Here is a 20,240-nt window from a genome sequence, read left to right on the forward strand (position 1 = left end):
TGTGTTTATTTGAAAAAAATCCTAATTCCACGGTGATTGAGGGTATAAAATAGAAAAAATAACTCATGCTTAAAAACAAATCCCCCCACAAGATAAAATCAGTTCATGTCTCCATTTTAAATTCCTACCATGGTTTCACAGGGACAGAAAGCAGTGAATAAAGACACTCTGTTTTGAATATGGAACCCTTCATCTGTGGGCTTTTCCACAGGTGTTTTAAAGCTTCAAACAGCCTTGTCAGGTGACACTCCCGGGCCATCAGGTTTGCTGGAGCAGACTGTGGATGGCTGCAGGGACATGCAGACAGTTGCACTTTATTTGCAGATAAAACTGCAGCCTAGTGAGGATCAGCCAAAATCTAGATCTGTGACATCTGGCTCTGAAAGGGCCAATTGAATCCACCTTGGTGTGGATGCAAAGAGCTTCAGGGAAATCCAGGGAAGTTCTGCAAGCCGAGATGTGATTTGGCTAAAACATTAGTCTGTGGGCTGGGTCTGCTTCTGGGCTCTGTTACCTGTGGCCTGCAGAGGGGTTATCCCATGAGGTGGTCCCCTGACAGCCACAAGGGTGTGAGCAAGGCAAGAAATTTGGCTCTGAGGCCAAGGATGAATGTCTGACTCCAGTAAAAACAATGGCAAAATACCTTTAACCCAAGCTGGACTGGAGATTCATTCCAGCAATCCAGTGAATAGAATACGAGGTTTAATGAGTACAATCACACTTTCAGGTACAATATCCACTGAAGCAGACTGAATGTGACTCAATTGCATGTTTTTCTACATGTTGTCAGTAGAGGCTTCCTGATTATTTAAATTAATTCCTCTGGATAATTGGATGAATGAGTATAAATATCAAGTGGATTCCAGCAACATGCCAGAGAATTCAAGAACAGAAGAAAATAGAATCAGTATTTTTCCCATGATGCATAGATAAATTGTACTACCCCTTCCAACAGTGGGTTGTACAGGTCAGAAGTACAGCTAGGTTAAAAATGAACACCATTGGTTCTTGAATAAACATATACATTGGTGTGGGTGTAGGTTTTGGCTGCAAAACCCCAACTGATTCGCAGCTAGAAGAATGGCAGGAGATAAATTGCTCTTTATATTTCCCTCCTTTTCACTCCTTCCTAGGCAACTGCTGCAGGCAGCTAATTGTAGCAGGTTATTGGACAAGATGGATTTTTTTTTTTAGCTTCACAAGGCCAGCAACTCCTATTATCTTGTTACTGTGTGAGCCTTGACTCATTATTATATAAGTCACTGGTTTATATCCTTTGGAGTTAATTGGTTTGAAAGTCCTTGAATTCTATAACCTTATAAAGCTACATCTCAGCCTCCTGCTTTGCTCTTCCCTAAGAAATGTGCCAGAGAACCGTGGGATTCTCAGAGATGCTTTTGGGAGAGTTGGGTGAAGAATCCTTACAATGTGCAGGAGTTTGCCATGTGTTTTGGCTGATGACAAGCTCTCTGTTTCCAGCTAAAAAGAATAAATTCCATCTTGTAACATTGCCAAGCTCTTCAGTGAGACATCTCGCTGATGTCAGCAATGCTGAAGGCATGACAAGGCCTCCTAGCTGGCTGCACATGCATTTTAAGGCCAGATTCTTCCATCTGGGCACTCAAAAATGTGGGAAAAGGGAGCAAAAATGCCTTCCCTCTAGGAAAGAGGTTAGAATCTCACTATGAGATAAAATCTTTCACACTGTTTGCACCTTTAAAGGTGTCAAATGTCCACTGAAGCTCAAAGGTACTTTTCTCTAAAGCCTGTCAGTCAAAATAGGGAAGCTGTGTTTCTCTGAGTATGCAAAACCTGGGACTTCTGAGTCTGCCAAAGCTCACCCTTAAATTCCTGCCTGTCCATTCTCTCTGCTCCATCCTAAGTACTGGGAAGAAACTTGCTCTTCCTGCCCTGACCCCACTTTTATGACAAGCACTGATGGAGAAAGTCCTGGTGCTAGAGATCAGCTCTGTTTGCCTCTGTCCTTTACAATAAGGCTCTAAATTCTGTGTGAGCTGCCTCCTTACTGAGAAAAGGAACATCCATGTGTGCGTGTTGTGTGCTCAAAACACTGCTGCCTGACCACACTGCACAACTGAGCCTTGAATGTGTTAAAAGTACAAACAGAGCATTTGCTTTCTGGAGGAGCATCTGAGCAGACCCAGAGCTGTGTTTCTCAAAGGGCTGGCTGACAGGCTTGGCTCTTCTGAATTTTAGCAAATCAAAGACATTTGTTAAGATATCAAATGAAATAAATATGGAAATAAAGATGTATTTATTTTATTATTATTATCTCTTCAATATTAATACTTATTGCCTCTTCTAATTTATTATTACCTCTTACAACCATGTAGGTTTCAAAGTCTTTGAGCTGATGGGCAAGTTTCTTATGTGAAAGACCCCAATAAACATTTCTCAAATTAAATTTGGACAGTAACACATGTCAAGGAGTAGGTTGCCCAGCAAAGTTGTGCAGTCTCCACTCCTGGAGGTATTCAAGTTCTGACTGGATAAGCATCTGAACAATCTGGTCTGACCTTATAGCTGATCCTGCTTTGAACAGAAGGTCTAGAGACCTTCCTGAGGATATTTAAGACCATCCTGGATCTTGGTTTTATACTTGCAGTTGTCAAAGACCTTTCTTCACAAAAAAATAACATTATTGACTTAACCTCCAATCAGAGGACAAAGGATTGAGCTTATCTGCCAGGATTCAAATCAGAAATGATCCTGCTATGATTTAAACTCTGAGTCCTAGATTGCAAACTCTGAGTTCAATTTGTAGAAATTATTTTTAATAATGACATTTAGGGAAACAAACATACCCTGCATTCCTTTGAATTTAGCTCCCAAAGTCTTAAATTTAACTGTCAGACTCAGGCCTCAACTACAGTCTTAACTGAAGTGTGCAAGGGTTCTGACACCTAAAGCATTTAAATAATTTATGATTTGATGCAGTTTGGGCCATGGGAAAGGATGCTCTTGAAAGAAGCCAAATCTCATTCTAAGGGGTTTTATTTCCTTTAATGAATATCAATGAACAAAATGTCCATCACATCCAGCCTGCAGTGTGAGCTGTGTGCAGTCCACACAGCACATGCACTGATACATAAACAAGTGAGAGGAGCCTTTTTAAATAATGTGTGGTGCTGAGCACACAGCACTCAGCCACAAGGACTGAGCCTTGTGATTCATTGTGTAACTCTGTACCAGCATTAATAATATTGGGAGACCTGCAAATCTGTGAGACATCCAAGTTAAGCAGTATCTTCTTTTAAAGGGTTGACTGGTTTGACTGGTCCCAAAATGTCCATGTTGAGGCCTTCTCTATTGTTATGAGCAGCTCTCTTAAATAAGCAATTTCCTTAGCTGACTGATCTCTCTAGGGACATTTTGTAACATGTTTCTGTTCCAAAATCAAAACAGCCTGATGTGAGATTGAGCTAATGATTTATAGCAGACATTGTGTCAGACTGAAGTGGACTTGCTAAATGAGCCAATGATGAGCTTACTGTAAAATATGAGTTTTTAGGCAAGGTAGAGCCTTCAGTTTAAAATAACTGCAAGGAATATTCATTCTTTCTGTGCCATTTATTGGATGTATTTGATATATTTATCAAAATTATGATTCTGAACATTTTAGCTGTGTGATAGCCCTGGGTCTGTAACCATCTTTGAGAAAGAAACTTGGCTTTCCTACTGGCTAAAGCTGGGTACTATGACAGAGTCCAAAGAATAACACAGAATTCAACAAGGGTGTCTGGCACTAGAGAAATTATCTGTACTGCAGCTATGTCACAAACTTGCCACATGCTTTTGGGTTTATTGCTTCATGTTTCCATAGCTACTATTCAGGGGCTTTTTGATGATCAGTGTTTAGTGAATATTTGGATATTAGTGCTGTCTTTTACTTTTTTAAAGACAGAAGTAGAAACACACGTACTACCTAACTGGGGGCTGATTTTGACCAGCCTTGTTTGTCTTTTATAAATCCTATGGGATTTTTACTGTTCCAGATGTGGTATTTTGTGTATAGATATATGCATATGTCTATATATGTGTATGTATTGTACACACACACACAAATATACAAGTATCATGGTGATTAGTAATCTCTGTGGTAGATATATGCAAAAGAATAAGAGCGATGTCATTAGACCCTGAGAGGCCTAAAGTTAAAAGCTATGGTGTTTTTATTTTTATTACTTATTACTCTCAATATTGGTGCATGTACTGTGCTTTGCAGCCTTCTCTGCTGTTGGAAAGTGATAAACTAAGTACTCAAGGACATACACATATATATTTATATATATATATATATATATACACAGGCATGCAAGTAGTATACCATGAATTCACTAAAACCTGTTCCTCTGCTCCATTCCATACTTGACTTGGGATGGGGAAGTTACTTTCTGTGAGGAAGGTGTTATTTCTCTGCCTTTAACAAAATCTGTGTGAGCACAGTCTTTCTAAGCACAAATGAGAAAATACAAATTTACATGAGAACAAGGTCTGATCATCACTAAATCCAACAGTCATTGAATGTAATGGTAGGATTTTTAATTGCTGCTGTGAAGGGCTTGGTTCTGGTTCCACAAGTCACATATATGCAAGGTATATTGGCATTTGTTTCCTCCCCCAGAACTGTGTTACAAGGAAATGTGGCAGCAAACCCAGCAGTGCACAGTGACCCTTTCACCACTGTGAATGCATGGTGGGAAATCCTGAGAAATCTGCACAGTGCTCCCCACTCAGACACAGAGGACCCAGTGGTCAGGGTTCTGTGCTCCCTCTCTGGAAAAGTTAAGTGCAAACATCTGAGAAGCAAACAGTGAAGCGAGACACCCATGGACATTTTGACACTGAATATTGCATCTCAGAAGTGCAAATATGAATGATTCTGAAGTTCTTTTTTTGAAAATAATCTGGTTATATCTTGCAGTACCCATGTGATTCCCTGTTTACTGTCAGGTCAAGAATGCAGTGAATTTCCTAAGAATATGTGGGTGGACTTACTCTGTAACCTTCAACCTTTCAAATTCCTCTGGATTGCTGGAGTATTTTTGTCACTGTTTTTATGGTTAAAGGGCAACTACACTGGTGGTTAAGGAAGAGATGACTTATGTTGCTGCTGTTGTAGCTCAAGAGTATAGTAACCTTCACTGTCAGCTTCCCACTAATGCATAGTGGCTCTGCAGCTGTACCAAAACTGAATTTTCACAGAAAGACAAAAATGTGTAGAGGAAAAACCAGCTTACTCTGCTCTATGCATCAGTGCTGGCACACTAATCCAGGTTTGTCCCTTGAATGGCTATGCAGTTTCAATGTCATTTTTTATTAGGAGAAATTTCAGTAGAACTCCATGCATAGTTGCTTTTTCCTGATGCTTGCCTTCAGCTTGTTTCTGAGGAAGAAAATAAATATCCTGACAATTGCAACAAAATTCCTATATTTTACCTAGTCTCTCAAAAATTATTAATCACAACTCTTGCACATGGGGCTCCTAAGTCCCAAACTCACCCTGGTGGAGATTAATCCACTGCTAGTCCTACTGGGAAACTCCTAAAATTTATTCTGCCTTTCAGTGGGCATGTTTGGGAGCTCTAATTCAATCAGTTATCAAAGCAGATACCTAACGTGCAGCACATGAGTAATCCGAACAGCTTGTTGATTCAGGCTCAGGAGCAGATGGTTTAGAAAAAGGCTCCTGAGAATGCGTTATATATTTGTTTGTTCCATTAGGCCTGTGGCAGAAGGAGATGTTCTTGTGCTGAGGGCATTTGCGTGGGAGTGGTGAGCTCTGGTTTCGTTCCCAGCTCCATTCTCCTGTGTGTCCTTGGGCAAGGTCATCTTACACTTCCATGCCTCAGTTACCCCAACAGCACAAAGCAATGCTCTGGGCCACCAGTATTTGTGAGCTGCTTTATCCACAGGTCTCAAAAGGGCAGTTTTTAAATAACTTCATTTTCTGTCAGAGTTATCAGGAAGAGCAATGTGGCGAGAGTATTTTGCAGTGTATTTTACAGGGAAGGTGTAAATTACCAAATCTTTACCATGGGGTCCTTGCCTCTGCTGTTTTTTAGGAGAAAACTCGTGTGCATTTCAGTTTCTCTTGAGTTTTTTGCGGGAAAATGCAGGCATTTTAAAATTTAACTTTATCCTAAACCTGTACAGGGTGCACATTAGTTACAGGAGTTAAGGGGTAGTATCTCTACTTGTAGCACTCCTCTCCCTTGGAAAAGAGCTGCAGGGCATAGTTTTCCAAGCACAGCAGTGAGGTCTGCCATGACCCCGAGCCCTGGCAGCAATAGTGCCGAGTTCAGTTATGACCTTTTATGGTTTCGCTTTTCTCCTGCTGATGGATTTCAAATGAAAGCTTTGCCAGTGCTGTCGGCATGGACAGTGTTCAACTGGCTTTTGCAGCATATTAAATACCTTCCCTGGCTAAACAGCTTGTGGAATGGAATGAAATTGTTTCTTTCTGTTTGTTCTTTATCTGGCAGACAAATATCGCAATAGCTAATAATAGTACTATACAGTAATATGATAACTGGATTTAGAAAGAAAACAAACCAATTTTGAGAATAGATAAAGAAAACTACTTCAGAGACATTGCTTTAGTGCTGTCTCTGTTCATAAAAGAAAGGAAAAAAAGACTTTTCAGAGGCTGTGGTTATACTGTTCTCAGTTTTTAGAGGCTTTTTGCTGGAACAATATCTCTGCCTAAGAGCCAGGGCTGTGTGAGCTCTCAATGCACAGCAAACTCTGTTGCCTCGCCTTGGCTCAGCCTGACCCTCACAGCAAGTAGCAGAGCAATTTCCATTTCCCTGCACTCAGATAAGGAGATTGCTGCCTTTTTTGGTCTCTTGGAATGGTTCTTGTGTTCTGAGGGCTCTGTAAACTGAACCATGTGGAGAAGGCAGTGAGGTCTAGATAGCACAGTCTCATGTCACGTGAGTGTCCTGCATGAGCTGTGGGTTTGCCTCCAATGCAGTGAGAAAAAAGTCCCTTTGCTTATGCAAAGGAATTTTCACAGAAACACGGAATATTCTGAGTTGGAAGGGACCCACAAGGATCATTGAGTCCAACCCTTAAGTGAATGTCCTGTACAGGGATTGAACCCACTATAATGGTGTTATTAACAACATGCTCTAGCCAGTACACCACAGAAAGAAAAGGCAATCACATCAAGTCAAATTTATCTGATAAATAGCAATGATTTAAAGGCCAAGCATGCATATGTTTTATGCTTCTCAGAGTGCACAGATACAAATCAACTGAAGATTACTTCAGGCTGCATATCAAAACCTGTTTACCAAAATATTTCTCAGAATTTATCTGAGGAAGGAGTGCAGCTGAATTCAGTTTGAGAGTAATAACAAGTGTGTATTTTAGTGCTGGTATGGTCTTAAAAGTGGCTTAAACATTTCATGGGGGGCCAGCTTGTGATATTATCATTTCCCCTAAGGAATACATGCCACAAAGAATAAAATGGAATCTGACCTCATTGCTTTTGGGGTAGTGGTAATTTACACCTCCCTTTGTTGAGAAGCAGCGGGTTTTAATCTGTGCCTGGTTTGCTAGAGCACAAAGTGCTAAAAAGCAGTAGAGCTCTCCTTCACATCATCTCCAGAATCCTCTTACTCCTCTCTGCTTGCCTTATGGCTCACAGCTACAGGAGTTGCTCCTGCTGCTTCCTCTGTGCTGCTGGTGTCAGCAACTCAATGCAGCCTGCAAACAGTCCCTGAGCCAGGTTTGAGGCCAAATCAGCTGCTCCTTTGCCTGTCACAAGGCTTTGGCAGCCAGCTTGGGGCAACCCTACTTGTATTCTGAGAGAGATTTGCATGCAAAGTCAGTGGAATTCTGACCAGGTTCAACAGGACTGTGTGGATACAGCCAGTCTGACCACAATCATCTAGAACATCATGAGTCTTGATGTTGGTGTTATATACATGCTGTAAGGTAGCCAAGGCTGGAGTACCCCTAGTTTCATATGGTTAAGGTACCTTATGGTGGCTTTCTTTCATTGCATGTAACAGTGGAATTGAAATTAGAGCTCAATATTATGAATTATCTCCTATAGAAATATGCACAAGTGCATTTTTGGATGTTCTGCCTTTGTTCTGGTTCACATATTGGATTGTAGCTATGGGTTATTCCAGAAGATGAAGCCAATGTAAGGCCCTCATACTATAAGGCTAAGTGTGAAACATGATTGTGCATGTCAAAAACTGCACATGACATGCAGCAGAATATTGGAGACAGGCAGCTCAGGGACATGAATTGTATAGTAAACACTAAAACAGAAGGACAAAGTAGAGAACTGTGCTTGTCTTCCACACCCCTCCTCAGCTCATTGGATGTTTTTATTGGAAGCAGTTAATTGTGCCGATAGAGATTTCATATTCCAGAAGGGAATGTAGTTTGGCAAAAAATTCTAGCTTTCAATAAAGACAGATGAATACAGGGTAACCTTTAAAATCCCCATAGAATAAACTATTGAGAAACAAAACAGACACATGGAGAGACCATCTGCAGATTCTTTGAATGTGCAGAGCTTTAGAATACCATCCAAGCTGATATTAAGTCATTTTTAAGCATGTTAAAATGGTACATATTCATCTGTCATACTAAAAAAGAGCAAAGATTAGGCTTTCATTCCTGTTTAGGATCTCCCATAGCAGCTACTACAGTATTTATACACTGAACAGATCTGCAAGCAGCAGCACATGATAGACTTCAAACAGAAACGTGCATCTTTCTCCTCAGTAGAGTCCAGCCAAGGTTGCAGGTTTTCATCTCTGCCTATTGAGAAAAATGCCTCAGGAATATAGAAATGTTCCCAAGACTAGCAGATACTAGTCTAAAGCCATGTGGCATTTCCTTCACCACTGCTATCCCCTTGGCCATGATTTTTTTCTCTGCAGTGCTCACATACCTAAGCCTTGCTTCTGTAAACCATGCAGGCCAGAGGGACTCCAGTTGTCTAGGTGAGTCATGGAAAGAGAGCTTACTGAGGGAACTGAGGCCTAGGAAACTGATAAATCATGCCCAGAGATTCATTTGGAAACAGAAGTGTGTTGAAAGTCAGCAATGAGAGAGTTTATTTTTATGTCCTGCACAGGAAGCAGGCTACCATGCTCTGCAAATACTGAAACATAGGCACACTTCCTCCTTATCAATTCAGTGCACAGCAGTAAAGCAACCTAACACTTTATTTTTAAAGCATCACATATATCCAGGTTTGGCTGTGTACATAGCAGATGTCAGAGAATCTGTACTGCTTTGACAAACCTCAGCAGATGCCACTGTAAGGGAGTGGACCACTGGCTTGGCTTTTCCTTCAAAGTACTTTCCTCCTGCTATCTGCAACTGCTCTGTTCTGTTTGGATTTAGAATAAATCAGCTGTTACTTACTCAAGTTCTATCTGCATTTTGAGATGATGCAGTGATGGTTACATAGGAGGAAAAGAAGACACAGGGCTGAATATTCTGCTCCTGTAAAGATTTTGAGAAGGACAGAAAATCATTCCCAGCAAGGTCTGCATAGATAACAGGTTGTAGTGGAAAGAAAATGCTGTTGCCACTGTCTGACTAAAATCATACAATCCATGTGTGCCATGCCAGCAGCTCTCTGATGGCTGCTATGGGTACGTGCTGATACTGCAAATGGTGTGGGCACTGAATCCTCACTTGCAGCTCCAGGGAGGCTGGGACAAGAGCAGTACAGGGAAGAGGGGTGCTGCTGTTTGGGCACCAGGAGGTCAAGATTCAGTTCTCATCTCTGCTACAATCTCTCTTTCTAATCTTAGACAAATCATGTAAGTTCTCTGTGATTCAGTTCATTATATATCTACTCTATAAACTCATGCTTGCTAATAGCCCGTTCCTTTCTGCCAGAAAATGAGGTGAGTAAAATGTGACCACAAACAGGACAATAAGCTGCTCCAGAGGTTAAGGAGATCTGGTTTCTGACATGTGTTCAGCAAGAGATGTGCTGTATAATGATGACTCCTAGTGGAATGGTGGTTTTAGTGTTGCCAAAATGAACAAAGATACTCTTGATTCTGGCAGTCACTCTTTTTTTTCACCTGGGGGTTCTCATACTGAATGCAGTGGCATAATTGGTGTCCACCTCCCTTTCTCCCTCTCACCCTTTTCCCTCATACTTGAGAATTTCTATTTATATGTCTGCTAATATGTTTAAGTTGTGGAGAGAGATGTATTTTTCACCACAACTGAGCTAATTTTTTTTTCAGGGAAGTTACTGGGTAATGAAACTTGCACTCTTCCAAATAGTGAACTGATACTTAAATATCTTGATCTGATTAGACTGTCCTAATTTTCCTCCACAGGAGTCAGAGGAGAGGTTCCTCTGTCCAAGAACCAAAGGCATGTTTCTGACAAATTGTGGCTATTTCTGTCAGCTCAGTAATTTTCCTAGGAATGATAATTTGAGTATAGAGGGATATAGTCTGTCACAGAGAGGCTTTGATCAAAGTCTATAACAGCTTCCCCCAGCATTTGGATGTTTTTATTGCTGATTTATTTTTTGGCTGCTTTGTTAGCTCTGCCTTTCCTACAGAGAAAGTAATAATATTCATTAGCATCTTGAACAAGCAAAATGGGACAGGATTTTATCAGTCCTTGTTCAGTGTAACCAATGTTTGTAGCACCTCGCACTTCCTATCTTTTTTTTCCTCTTCTCTCATTTATTCTATCCTTTGATTTCTCTTTCAACATTTGGGCAGTAGTTCATCCACATACCAATCATCATTATTTTGTAGGTTTTGCTAGATTATTTCTGAGAGGATTATTTCCAGAGAAGCTATTTGTTAATTTAAAAGTCTTTTGAAGTGTTTAAATGCCACAGTTATTTTCTAGCAATTTATTTTAAAAGTCATCATTTTTCTGTCTTAGAAGAACATAAATTTCAATAACTAATCATTAGACTAAATCTTGAAGAAGTCATATTTTCTCAGGTGTTTGCATAGTTGGCTGCACAGCTTTACACCAGGTTCTGGTGATACTGGTTCTACTCATCTGAATAAGGACTTCAGTAGCAACCCTCTGAGGAAATACAGAAGTTTCTATCTTCTGCTTCCTGAACAATTTCCAAAATGCATATGAGATTTTAAAAAAATCTCACTGTTTAAATTATATATTCTAAATTGAACTCCTTCCCAAAAAGTGCACTAGACTTCCAAAACCTGCACATAGATGAATTTGTTCACTAAACTGTTGGCAGATAAACTTGTCACCCTTCAAGGCCTTGTTTCCATGCCAGCAAACTGGTTCTAGTATTTCTGCTACCCAGGTGTATTTGGATGAGTGGCACTTTCTGAGGCTGTGTAAGGTGAGCAGTGGCCCTGAAGTGTGGAAGCAGATGAAAGGAGCTGAAGGAGCACATCACAGCGATGGGAGTGTTACAGGGCTGTTCCTCTGAGGAAGATCACCAAGGATTGGTTTGCACCATTGTGGGAGATTTCAGGCATAGCTAAGATTGGTTTTAGTCTCCGCAGTTTCTCTAATGACAGCTGTGAAGCAGAGTGATGGAATGGAAAGAGAAGGGCCAGGAACCCTGATGAAGTTCTGTCTCTGATCCCCATGGTGTGCGTTTATCTGCAGATAAACCAGACCCACCTGCTGGAACTCCTTGTGCGTCAGACATCCGGAGCTCCTCCCTCACGCTCTCGTGGTACGGCTCCTCCTACGACGGCGGCAGCGCCGTGCAGTCCTACACCGTGGAGATCTGGAACTCGGTGGACCAGAAATGGACAGACCTGACCACCTGCCGCAGCACCTCCTTCAACGTGCAGGACCTGCAGGCCGACCGGGAGTACAAATTCCGCGTGCGAGCTGCCAACGTCTACGGCATCAGTGAGCCCAGCCAAGAGTCTGAGCTGGTAACGGTTGGAGAGAAGCAAGAAGGTAAGTTCTTACAAGGAAAAAAACATCTCAATTCAATTGAACTCTTTCTTAAGAGTACCTTAGAGAGGCCAGAGCTGCACATCCTCCTTCCCACGTGTCTCTGTGGCTGTAACTGTGCTCAGGTCCTTCACAGACTTCATCTAGGGGTCTGAGCACATCAGTTTTGCATACTTGCAGTGTGGAAACTTGGCTTCAGGGATCCCAAATCCCTGCCTTGGGAAAGCAAGCATTAAATCTCATTCTGGCTTGCTGGTGAGTGCTGGCTGACAGAATTCTGCAGTTCAGTGCACAGGTAATGGGAAATGAAACCTTCCACAGATGTTACACATTCAGTCCATGCCCAGTTGGAAAATGATGGTTGGTGGCTTACCTGAAATACAACAATGGATTCATTATAGTTTATACTGGACACACCATGGAAAAACAAACCATAAACACCATCCCAAATTTGCTTTTGGAAATAATAAATGTGCTTGCTGCTAGCCAAGCACAGAATATGCAGCAGAAAATAAACTGGCACTCTGCAGCTAGCTGTATTTCCCATGCTTTCAACCCCAGCATGATAGTGTACCTCAGTCCTCTGTCCCCTAGTACACCCAGCCTGTAAATTCAAGGTTATCCTACTTAGCATGTTGTTTTTGCAGCATTATGGATGCCAAAACTATTTTTTAGGGTTTTCAGTTAGAGTTGCAGGTACCTGAAAAAATATTTTTCAATATTTTTCAATTCTTAATTTTTGTTTAAGATCTTCTCAAAGGGCTAATAGGGAGAGTTCAATCATTGTAGAAATTATTCAGGAACTGTTACAAAACTTGAAACACACAAATGCCATCATTCTTTTTCAAAACCAGGAAGAGACATCATATTTTTGTGCACACCTCCATCTACCTACTGTGTAAGGATGACTTTGATAGTCACCTTACCACAAACCAGGAATAACAAATTTTACCATTTTTCCCGTCTTTGAGGAGTTAACTGTGTGTTGTATCTCTCCTTCTTCATTTATATGTGCAAGGCTTTGGAGCTTGAAGTGTTCCACATAACCCTTGTGAAGTTATAATTTATTGCTAAAGGAAGACAAAATGATAGCAAAGTGATGCAGCATCACACAACTGTGTAAGCCTCTCAAACAAAAGTAAATCATATTTCTCTTCAAGTGCTAAATTGGATACATGCTGAGGAATTACTTCCCTCTATTTGCAAGATTTTAAACCAATCTAAATCAAGATGCACTTTCTCTTCAAAGTGGGGAAAATAACATTAGGAGTAGCAATAAAATTGAAAGGAAGCTAGATAGTATTGGCTCTTCATAATAAAATTCCCTGTGTTTGAATTCCCTCTTTCTTTAGTTGCAGAACAAACATCTAGGGTTGGAGACCTGACTCTTCTCTATGATTTTCCTAGAGCAACCACTACCTATACTGGACCAAAGCAAATATGTTATTTTTCCATTTAAGTCTGAGCATTTTCTTACATAGATTTAGTACAAAAGCTAGAAAGTATGTGAGTGATTGTGATTCATATAAAAAAAGCAACAAAATAGTTGCTCTGAGTAAAAAGAAAATATGTTCTGTTTGCAGGAGGGGGAGGTCATCTTTGTGCTCTCACTTCTAGGGCTTACCAAGAATTGATTTCAATTTTTGGTATTGCAAATAGTGTGAAAAAAGAGCAACTTATCTAAAGTGTGATTTTTCAAGTGTGTGAATATAACTGGTGCTTTAATTAAAGGCAGTGGAAAATGCATGTGTTCAACACCTGCCAAAGTCAGGACTTTAAGCTGCCATCTTTGTGAACACTTAGCTGAGTAACTCGGGATTTTCTAGGCTGCCAGGAACTCTGATTTCTGATTTTCATACTGTGGTGGCCAGCCCATATTAGCAATGTCAGTATGATCTTAGTGAAGAGAGGCACGGCTAAATTTTCACAGTGCATTTAAAGAAAACTAAAATAAGGTTGTAAATCACAACAGATCAAATCCTGCATTGCCATGTTTGAGGAAAATTTGGTACTGTAGACTCACTTACGAGAAAGGTTTTAGAACAGCTGCTCAACACTTTCGAAGTTCAGATATGTATCACTTAGATAATTTAGGCTTCCACTGGTGGACCAAACTGTTTCTATTCTGTGGCTTCAGTGCAGTGTCACTGCAGAGCTGGGCACTGACTTCTTGTCTAAGCAGTATTTGGCAGACATTGCCTACTGGCAGCCTGGCTGGGAGCAGCTCCCTTACACAGCCCTTAAAAGGGGAGGAAAATGTTATGTGCTGTGTGCAGGAGTGGTTTGTAGCTGAGGAAGGTCTGAGAACAGCTACCCCGGGTGGGGAAGGCTCCCTTCCCTCCCTACTCTTCTGGTGGATCTCTGCAAACCAGCTCATCTGTGCAGGAATATGCAAGGGTTGCAGCTCCAGGAAAAAAAATGAGAGGAAGGCTTTAGCAACAGACTTTATCCACTTCATTGGCTTTCCTGCAAGCACATAGATGCAGCATTTTGTGTAGGATGTGAAAGGGTGATGCCTCAGACCAGATATCTGCTCCCCCTGCACCCTTTATTTCTGTTTTCTTCTCATCCTCTGCATCTAACTCGGTTCTAAAACACCTAACAGCACTCAGAGCACTGTGTTAATCTAATAACACAGATCTGCTGACACAGGGGGGATAAATCCCTTGGTTAGGCTTGCACTCTGTGGTGGCAAAGTGCAGCTTCAGCAGCTGCAGGAGAATTAACAGGTCACTATGTACCAAACAGCCTTTGCAGTTTCTCAAATCACTGGTCACAGCCACAGGTCTTAGGAGCAAGCCCCAGCAGTGTAAGTAATGTATAAAACATGCCAGCTGCAGCCCCTTTCCCCTCTTACCTGCAGGCAAAAAGCAGTGCTACAGGCAGTTCCTGTACATGAACATTAGAAATTAAAATTAGGACACTCAGGCCAGCTTTTACTCTGACTTAGGTCACTGGGCTCACCTGTCTTTGAGTCTGCCTGCAGAACTGGGGCTCCCTTTGAACCTCAATGATTGCAGAATTCAGCCGTGCTCAGGGGAATCATGCTGTTCAGATTTTCTTAATATTTTGAGTCTGAAAAGTTTGTCTGGATGCTTTGCAGAGAATCTTTTCATGTACATACTTGCCTAACTTTTGGCTTCACAATTCCAAATAGACACATCAAAGCCAAGAAAAAACTGTCATGGAACAAGAGGTGTTATTGATTTTAATATTTTTAATTTATTTTCTATTTCCCTGAGGCATTCTAAAGGTATTTCTTAGATTACTTTGAACTGATGCAGTATGCTGATATCTCCTGGTAGGCAGGTATAATTGACAAGTACTGCAAACCACAGGAATGTGATTTATTCAGAAATGGTGACTAGATTGTAACTGGATAGTCAATAGTGATGTGGTAAAGAGATTTTAATTATTAAGTTAATGCACAAACTCCCTGACTGCTTTTTGCTGCTTTGCCATAGGGTCTATCAGTTGTCCATGTCACTGTGAATAATCCATGTCACTTTGAATATCTTATGTAAGTGCCATATCCCATATAAAAAGTTATTCATATCTTTTTCTTTTCATCACAGAACCTAAAGAGGATGAAGCGGAGCTATCTGATGATGGTAAGAAGTGCATGTTTTAAACAGGACAAATGCAAGTCTGTGTTCTTCATTCACATTTTCTGGAGCTTTATAATCATGGTCTTTAATGTTTGTTTGTAGAGGGGAAAGAAACAGAGGTGGAATATCGGACGGTTACGATCAACACTGAGCAGAAGGTGTCAGATGTCTATAACATCGAAGAAAGACTGGGATCGTAAGTACTGGGCTCTGCTTTTGAAGACACACAGTTTTCAAGGCTACCAGCCAATTATAAAGATCATGTGCATTTATTCTTTGACTGTCTTGCACTTTCAACATCCTAGTTGAGCTCCTTTGTTGCAGTAAAAATAGTTTCCAACGTATTTTGGCTTCCACTCCATAAAGATCCTTTGCTCCTATTTGCTGATAAATTTAAATAGGCACTACATGTATTTCTGGCAAATGGAGCCCACATATGAACAAAGCTAGAGGATTCATTCGTTTTTCAGTGTCCTAAAAGCTGTCTGAAAAAAAAGGTACACATTGTGTACTTGCATTTCCATTATATCCATTAGTGGTAATAAGATTATCCTGCCCACGGGCTGGAATCTCTGTTGACAGCAGCCATAATCCCAAGAGCATTAATACTATTGCTGAGAGAAGGTCAGTGATTAGCCTGGCTGTGTTTCTCAGGGCCCCAGCTCGTGTGGTGTGAACTGCAGGCCATGATAATCCTTCAGTGATCGGTGCTGAAGGCCAGGGGATCCTCTGTGCTGCCATGAACAAATCCTGAGAAGCGTAACACAGAGGTGGAATTGTAGATGACAGCAAAGGGAAACAAGAATACCAAAGCCTTGAGCATTCAGATTCTGATTTCACCTAAATCCTGTACCTGAGATGTCCCATCTTCAGAGGTGTGTGATCTATAGAAAACTGTGCACAAAGACCTGACTTAAAACCTGGTAGGAGTCCCAATTTTTGAACTCTCTTATAAAAGAATTGTTAACTGGAATGGCAGAGTGTCTCTAAACATGGTATTCATTCAAAAATTCTTGCAGATCAGTATAGAATGCTTGATGCAAAGACATTTTAATTTCAGACTGGAATGGTTGTGCTGGAATATTTAGTATATTGTTGTGCTGGAATATTTAGTAAATTGTTGCTATTTGTGATGGCCCATATATTGCAAAAACATTTTATGAAAATAGTTATATATTTTCAGGGGAAAATTTGGACAAGTCTTCAGGCTTGTTGAAAAGAAGAATGGAAAAGTTTGGGCAGGAAAATTTTTCAAAGCATATTCTGCTAAGGAAAAAGAAAACATAAGGGAAGAAATCAGCATCATGAACTGCCTACATCATCCAAAACTTGTCCAATGTGTAGATGCCTTTGAAGAAAAAGCCAACATTGTTATGGTTTTGGAAATGTAAGTATAAAGCAGAGCACTGACAAAGTTAATAATGTTGAAAATAGTTTTGTGTACAAAAGTAGCAACTTACAGACACAAGACTGTCAAACCCTTCAGGATTTGCAGAGCCTGAATGGTTTTCAGATCTTGCAAGTTTTTCCAATTATTTATTCAGCTTGTTTAAACTGTGTAAGTGAATCTGTGTTAATCTTTTAAAAATCAGTCAAAATCTGCTACAGTTGTTGTAGTCTAGTTTGCTTGTTTCTTAAAATACATGTAGTGGGGTTTTGCAGTTTTGCTCTTATTGCCCCCATGGAGAGGGGAGAACAAAGTTAGCTGCATTTTGGACTTTCATTTAGAACCAAAGTGTGTTTAAGGAGGAGAACTTATTTTACTTTAGGCAGTTCTAAACGTGTTGAACAGTCATCACAAACAATAATGGCCAACGTGAGCAATATTTCTATAATTTATAATGCACCTGCTTAGTGTGGATCCCATTCTTGTGGCAGTACCAACTGGAAAGAAAATTCAATCCTGGTCTCTGCTGATGTTTTTTTCCTAAAAACTTAGTTTAGTTACAGTTCTGCTGCCACATCAACTTAATGTGCTGTCTAATGAAAGGAGAAGCAGGTTTTTTGCTGGCTGAAAGTTCTAAGTAAGATATAAATTGTTTCAGGCAAAAGAGACTATATGTCTATTTTGCTTGCTTGGCACTTGCTTAGATTATGTGCAAACTACTGCTGCACTGGCATATTTCAGAGATGGGATTTTACAACCCTGGAACTTATGTGCAGGAAGGTGTTTTTATTTTTAAATTGAGCAGTTGAGCAAACTGTCGATGGTAAGGGAAGGGAACCCTACTTTAGCTTGGAACTGAGAGCTGGCAGAGCTACTGGAAAACAGGGAGATGTATAAAGAGTCTGGAATAGCATATGGCTTTACATTCCATTAGTTCCCCCCTGACAGCAAAGGGGTTTTACTCTTTAAAAATATAGAACATCGCAATCAAATGTGAAGTCGTTTATCAGCCAGCCTCACTAGGATGTGGTTTTAGTTTGGGGTGAACACCTTTTCTGGGTTTTGAGCCTCTTCCCAACATTTCCATTGTGTTGAGCAGCAGCAGAGCAGGTGTGGGCAGTGAGGTGCTCCTGTGGCACCTCATGCCAGGTGGCCTGGTCGCCTCTCTACTGTCGTGTTACCCAGCTGCCACAATCCCAGCCCAGCAGCTGCACCTGTATTGGTAAAGAACCTCCAAGGGATCATTTCCATTGTAGCTATTAATATAATATTTCTTTGCATATCAAAGATGTTGTGAGAAATAGCTTTAAAAGTTCTTACAGTCCAAACTGTTTGTTTCATTTCCATCAGAGTTTAAATGCATGGATTTCAAATAAATCAAGCTCACTTGCTATCAGTCTCCTTTAAATCAGATTTTTGCAGTGACTGGCATTTAGGAATTCCCCTTCCACTCCAACTGATGAGAAGTGCCTTTGATTTTTCTTCCTGTTATTTATTCTAAATTGTTCATTTTCCTGGAACCTTTTAAACTTTGTACTCTCTGCTTTTAATATTTCTCATTACAGTATTTTTATATGGTTTGATTTCATATTCAAAATAAAATCAGATTTTTTTTATTATTACTTTTAAATTAAACACTATAATGATGTGCTCTTGCCTGGAAAGCTTTCTATCTAACATTTACTGGAAGTCAGAGGCAAATCTCAGGCATTTCCTTTTCAAATATAGGAACATATTGGTTCCACCATAAGAATCTCAGGGGAAAAAGTAAATCTGAAAATAGTAGCTTGTTGTCACTTTAATTCAGCACTGGGGGCTAAGTGCCTCAAATTTTGATATACTTCAGATAGTTTATTTTGACATAGAACAGAGGGAGATGATTGTATTGCAAATTAAGATTATTGGAGCAAAATGTCAGCACTAAGTTCTATCAGTTGATGTGATTTAAGCTAGTACAAGTTAATTGGGTTTTTTCTTTTTTTTTCTAAGGTAGATTTTTAAAAATGCAGTTGAGTATTTGCCTGGGCAAAGGTAGATTCTTCTCACTGTTCCTACTGGACCTTAGATAAGTATTCTGTGATTCCATAGATAAGAATGTTTTCCTATCTAACTAATGTTAAGAAGACTGAAAAGAGGAGAATCCAGGAAAAATAGAGATTTGGATTCTGAACTAGCTGTGACTGAGCAAAGCAAACTTCTCCTCCTGTTTTTGTGTAGAACCTCATTCACATTGATTTTATTCAGCTTCTTAAGCTGGCAAAAATCAAACTGGATTTGGCTCCTTATATAAATGCAAGAGTATTCATCCCATAAATGCATTGCAGTTTCATCTACCATTGCTACCAGAGTGTTGAGAGCTCCCATGATAAAAACAGCAGGCAGGTGTATTAACAGGGGTTTATTTACAAAAAATATGCTAAAAAGTGATGCTTGAGACAATGGTACAATTTCTGAAAAGTTTTCCCTTTAGGGATCTGAAAAGGGCAACACTCTTATAGTACAAACAAGTCGTCACTATCTGCATTAAACGGTCAGAAACAACTGGTGCATTTTAGTATGAGGATGATTATCATTTGGAGTTGCAGAGTGCTCCACATATAAACATTTTTCCTGCAGATGTTTTCATAAATACCCATACTGGTTAATGTCTTAGCAAAGCAAGAACACACTAGATCCCCTGCATGTTTATTCAACAGGTCTGGCAATCCTATTGCTTTATGTTACAAATGTGCTCTAATCCTACATAACCACTCGTTTGTCAAGCACATGCTCTTTTTACTGTTTTAATATTCATAGGAAGCCACAATAGCATTTCTAATTACATATTTTCTGAAATTTTATAGCCAAAGCAATAAATGCATCCAGAACTTCAGATGTTTTAAATTCAGTTTGGTTCATGAGGAATATAATCATGTATCAGGCAACCTGCAAACGTGGCAAGGCAGTCTGTTCAGTTGTGTGTTTGCCTTCTGTAACTGCAATGTGCAATTGCATTTGGCAATAACCATGAATGCTGCAAAATACTAAACCATATAAAGACCATGGTGTGCTTAATTTCTAAAAGCAAAGCTGCTCTTCACTATGTGCTCCTTTCTTTATGGGTCATTCACCCACAGCGTAAGAAAAACGTATTTCCCATCTTTGGATGCAAGCAGATAAACCAGTTGAGTGATTCATCAAAATTAAGAAAAAAAAAAAAAAAAACAACAAAACCAAACAAAAAAACCAAAAAAAATCCCAAAGAAACAAAACACAAATTCAAGCAAAAACAGAATAAAAAGACCTATCAAACCCAATAAGACTTAAATTATACT

General features: G+C 40.0%; 1 protein-coding gene across 5 annotated transcripts in view; it reads left to right on the forward strand.

Annotated features, from left to right (window-relative positions):
- Nucleotides 1-20,240, forward strand: part of MYLK (myosin light chain kinase) — a 195,598-nt gene that overhangs the window by 153,395 nt on the left and 21,963 nt on the right. For all 5 annotated transcript variants that reach the window (XM_021526062.4, XM_085584908.1, XM_085584907.1 and 2 more), the window contains 4 exons: nt 11,632-11,934; nt 15,507-15,542; nt 15,642-15,735; nt 16,723-16,926. In XM_021526062.4, coding sequence (XP_021381737.3) covers nt 11,632-11,934; nt 15,507-15,542; nt 15,642-15,735; nt 16,723-16,926 — 637 coding nt within the window. The remainder of the gene's footprint in view (nt 1-11,631; nt 11,935-15,506; nt 15,543-15,641; nt 15,736-16,722; nt 16,927-20,240) is intronic.

Source organism: Lonchura striata, chromosome 7 (genome assembly GCF_050655825.1).
Source record: "Lonchura striata isolate lonStrDom1 chromosome 7, ASM5065582v1, whole genome shotgun sequence".
Lineage (NCBI taxonomy): Eukaryota > Metazoa > Chordata > Aves > Passeriformes > Estrildidae > Lonchura > Lonchura striata.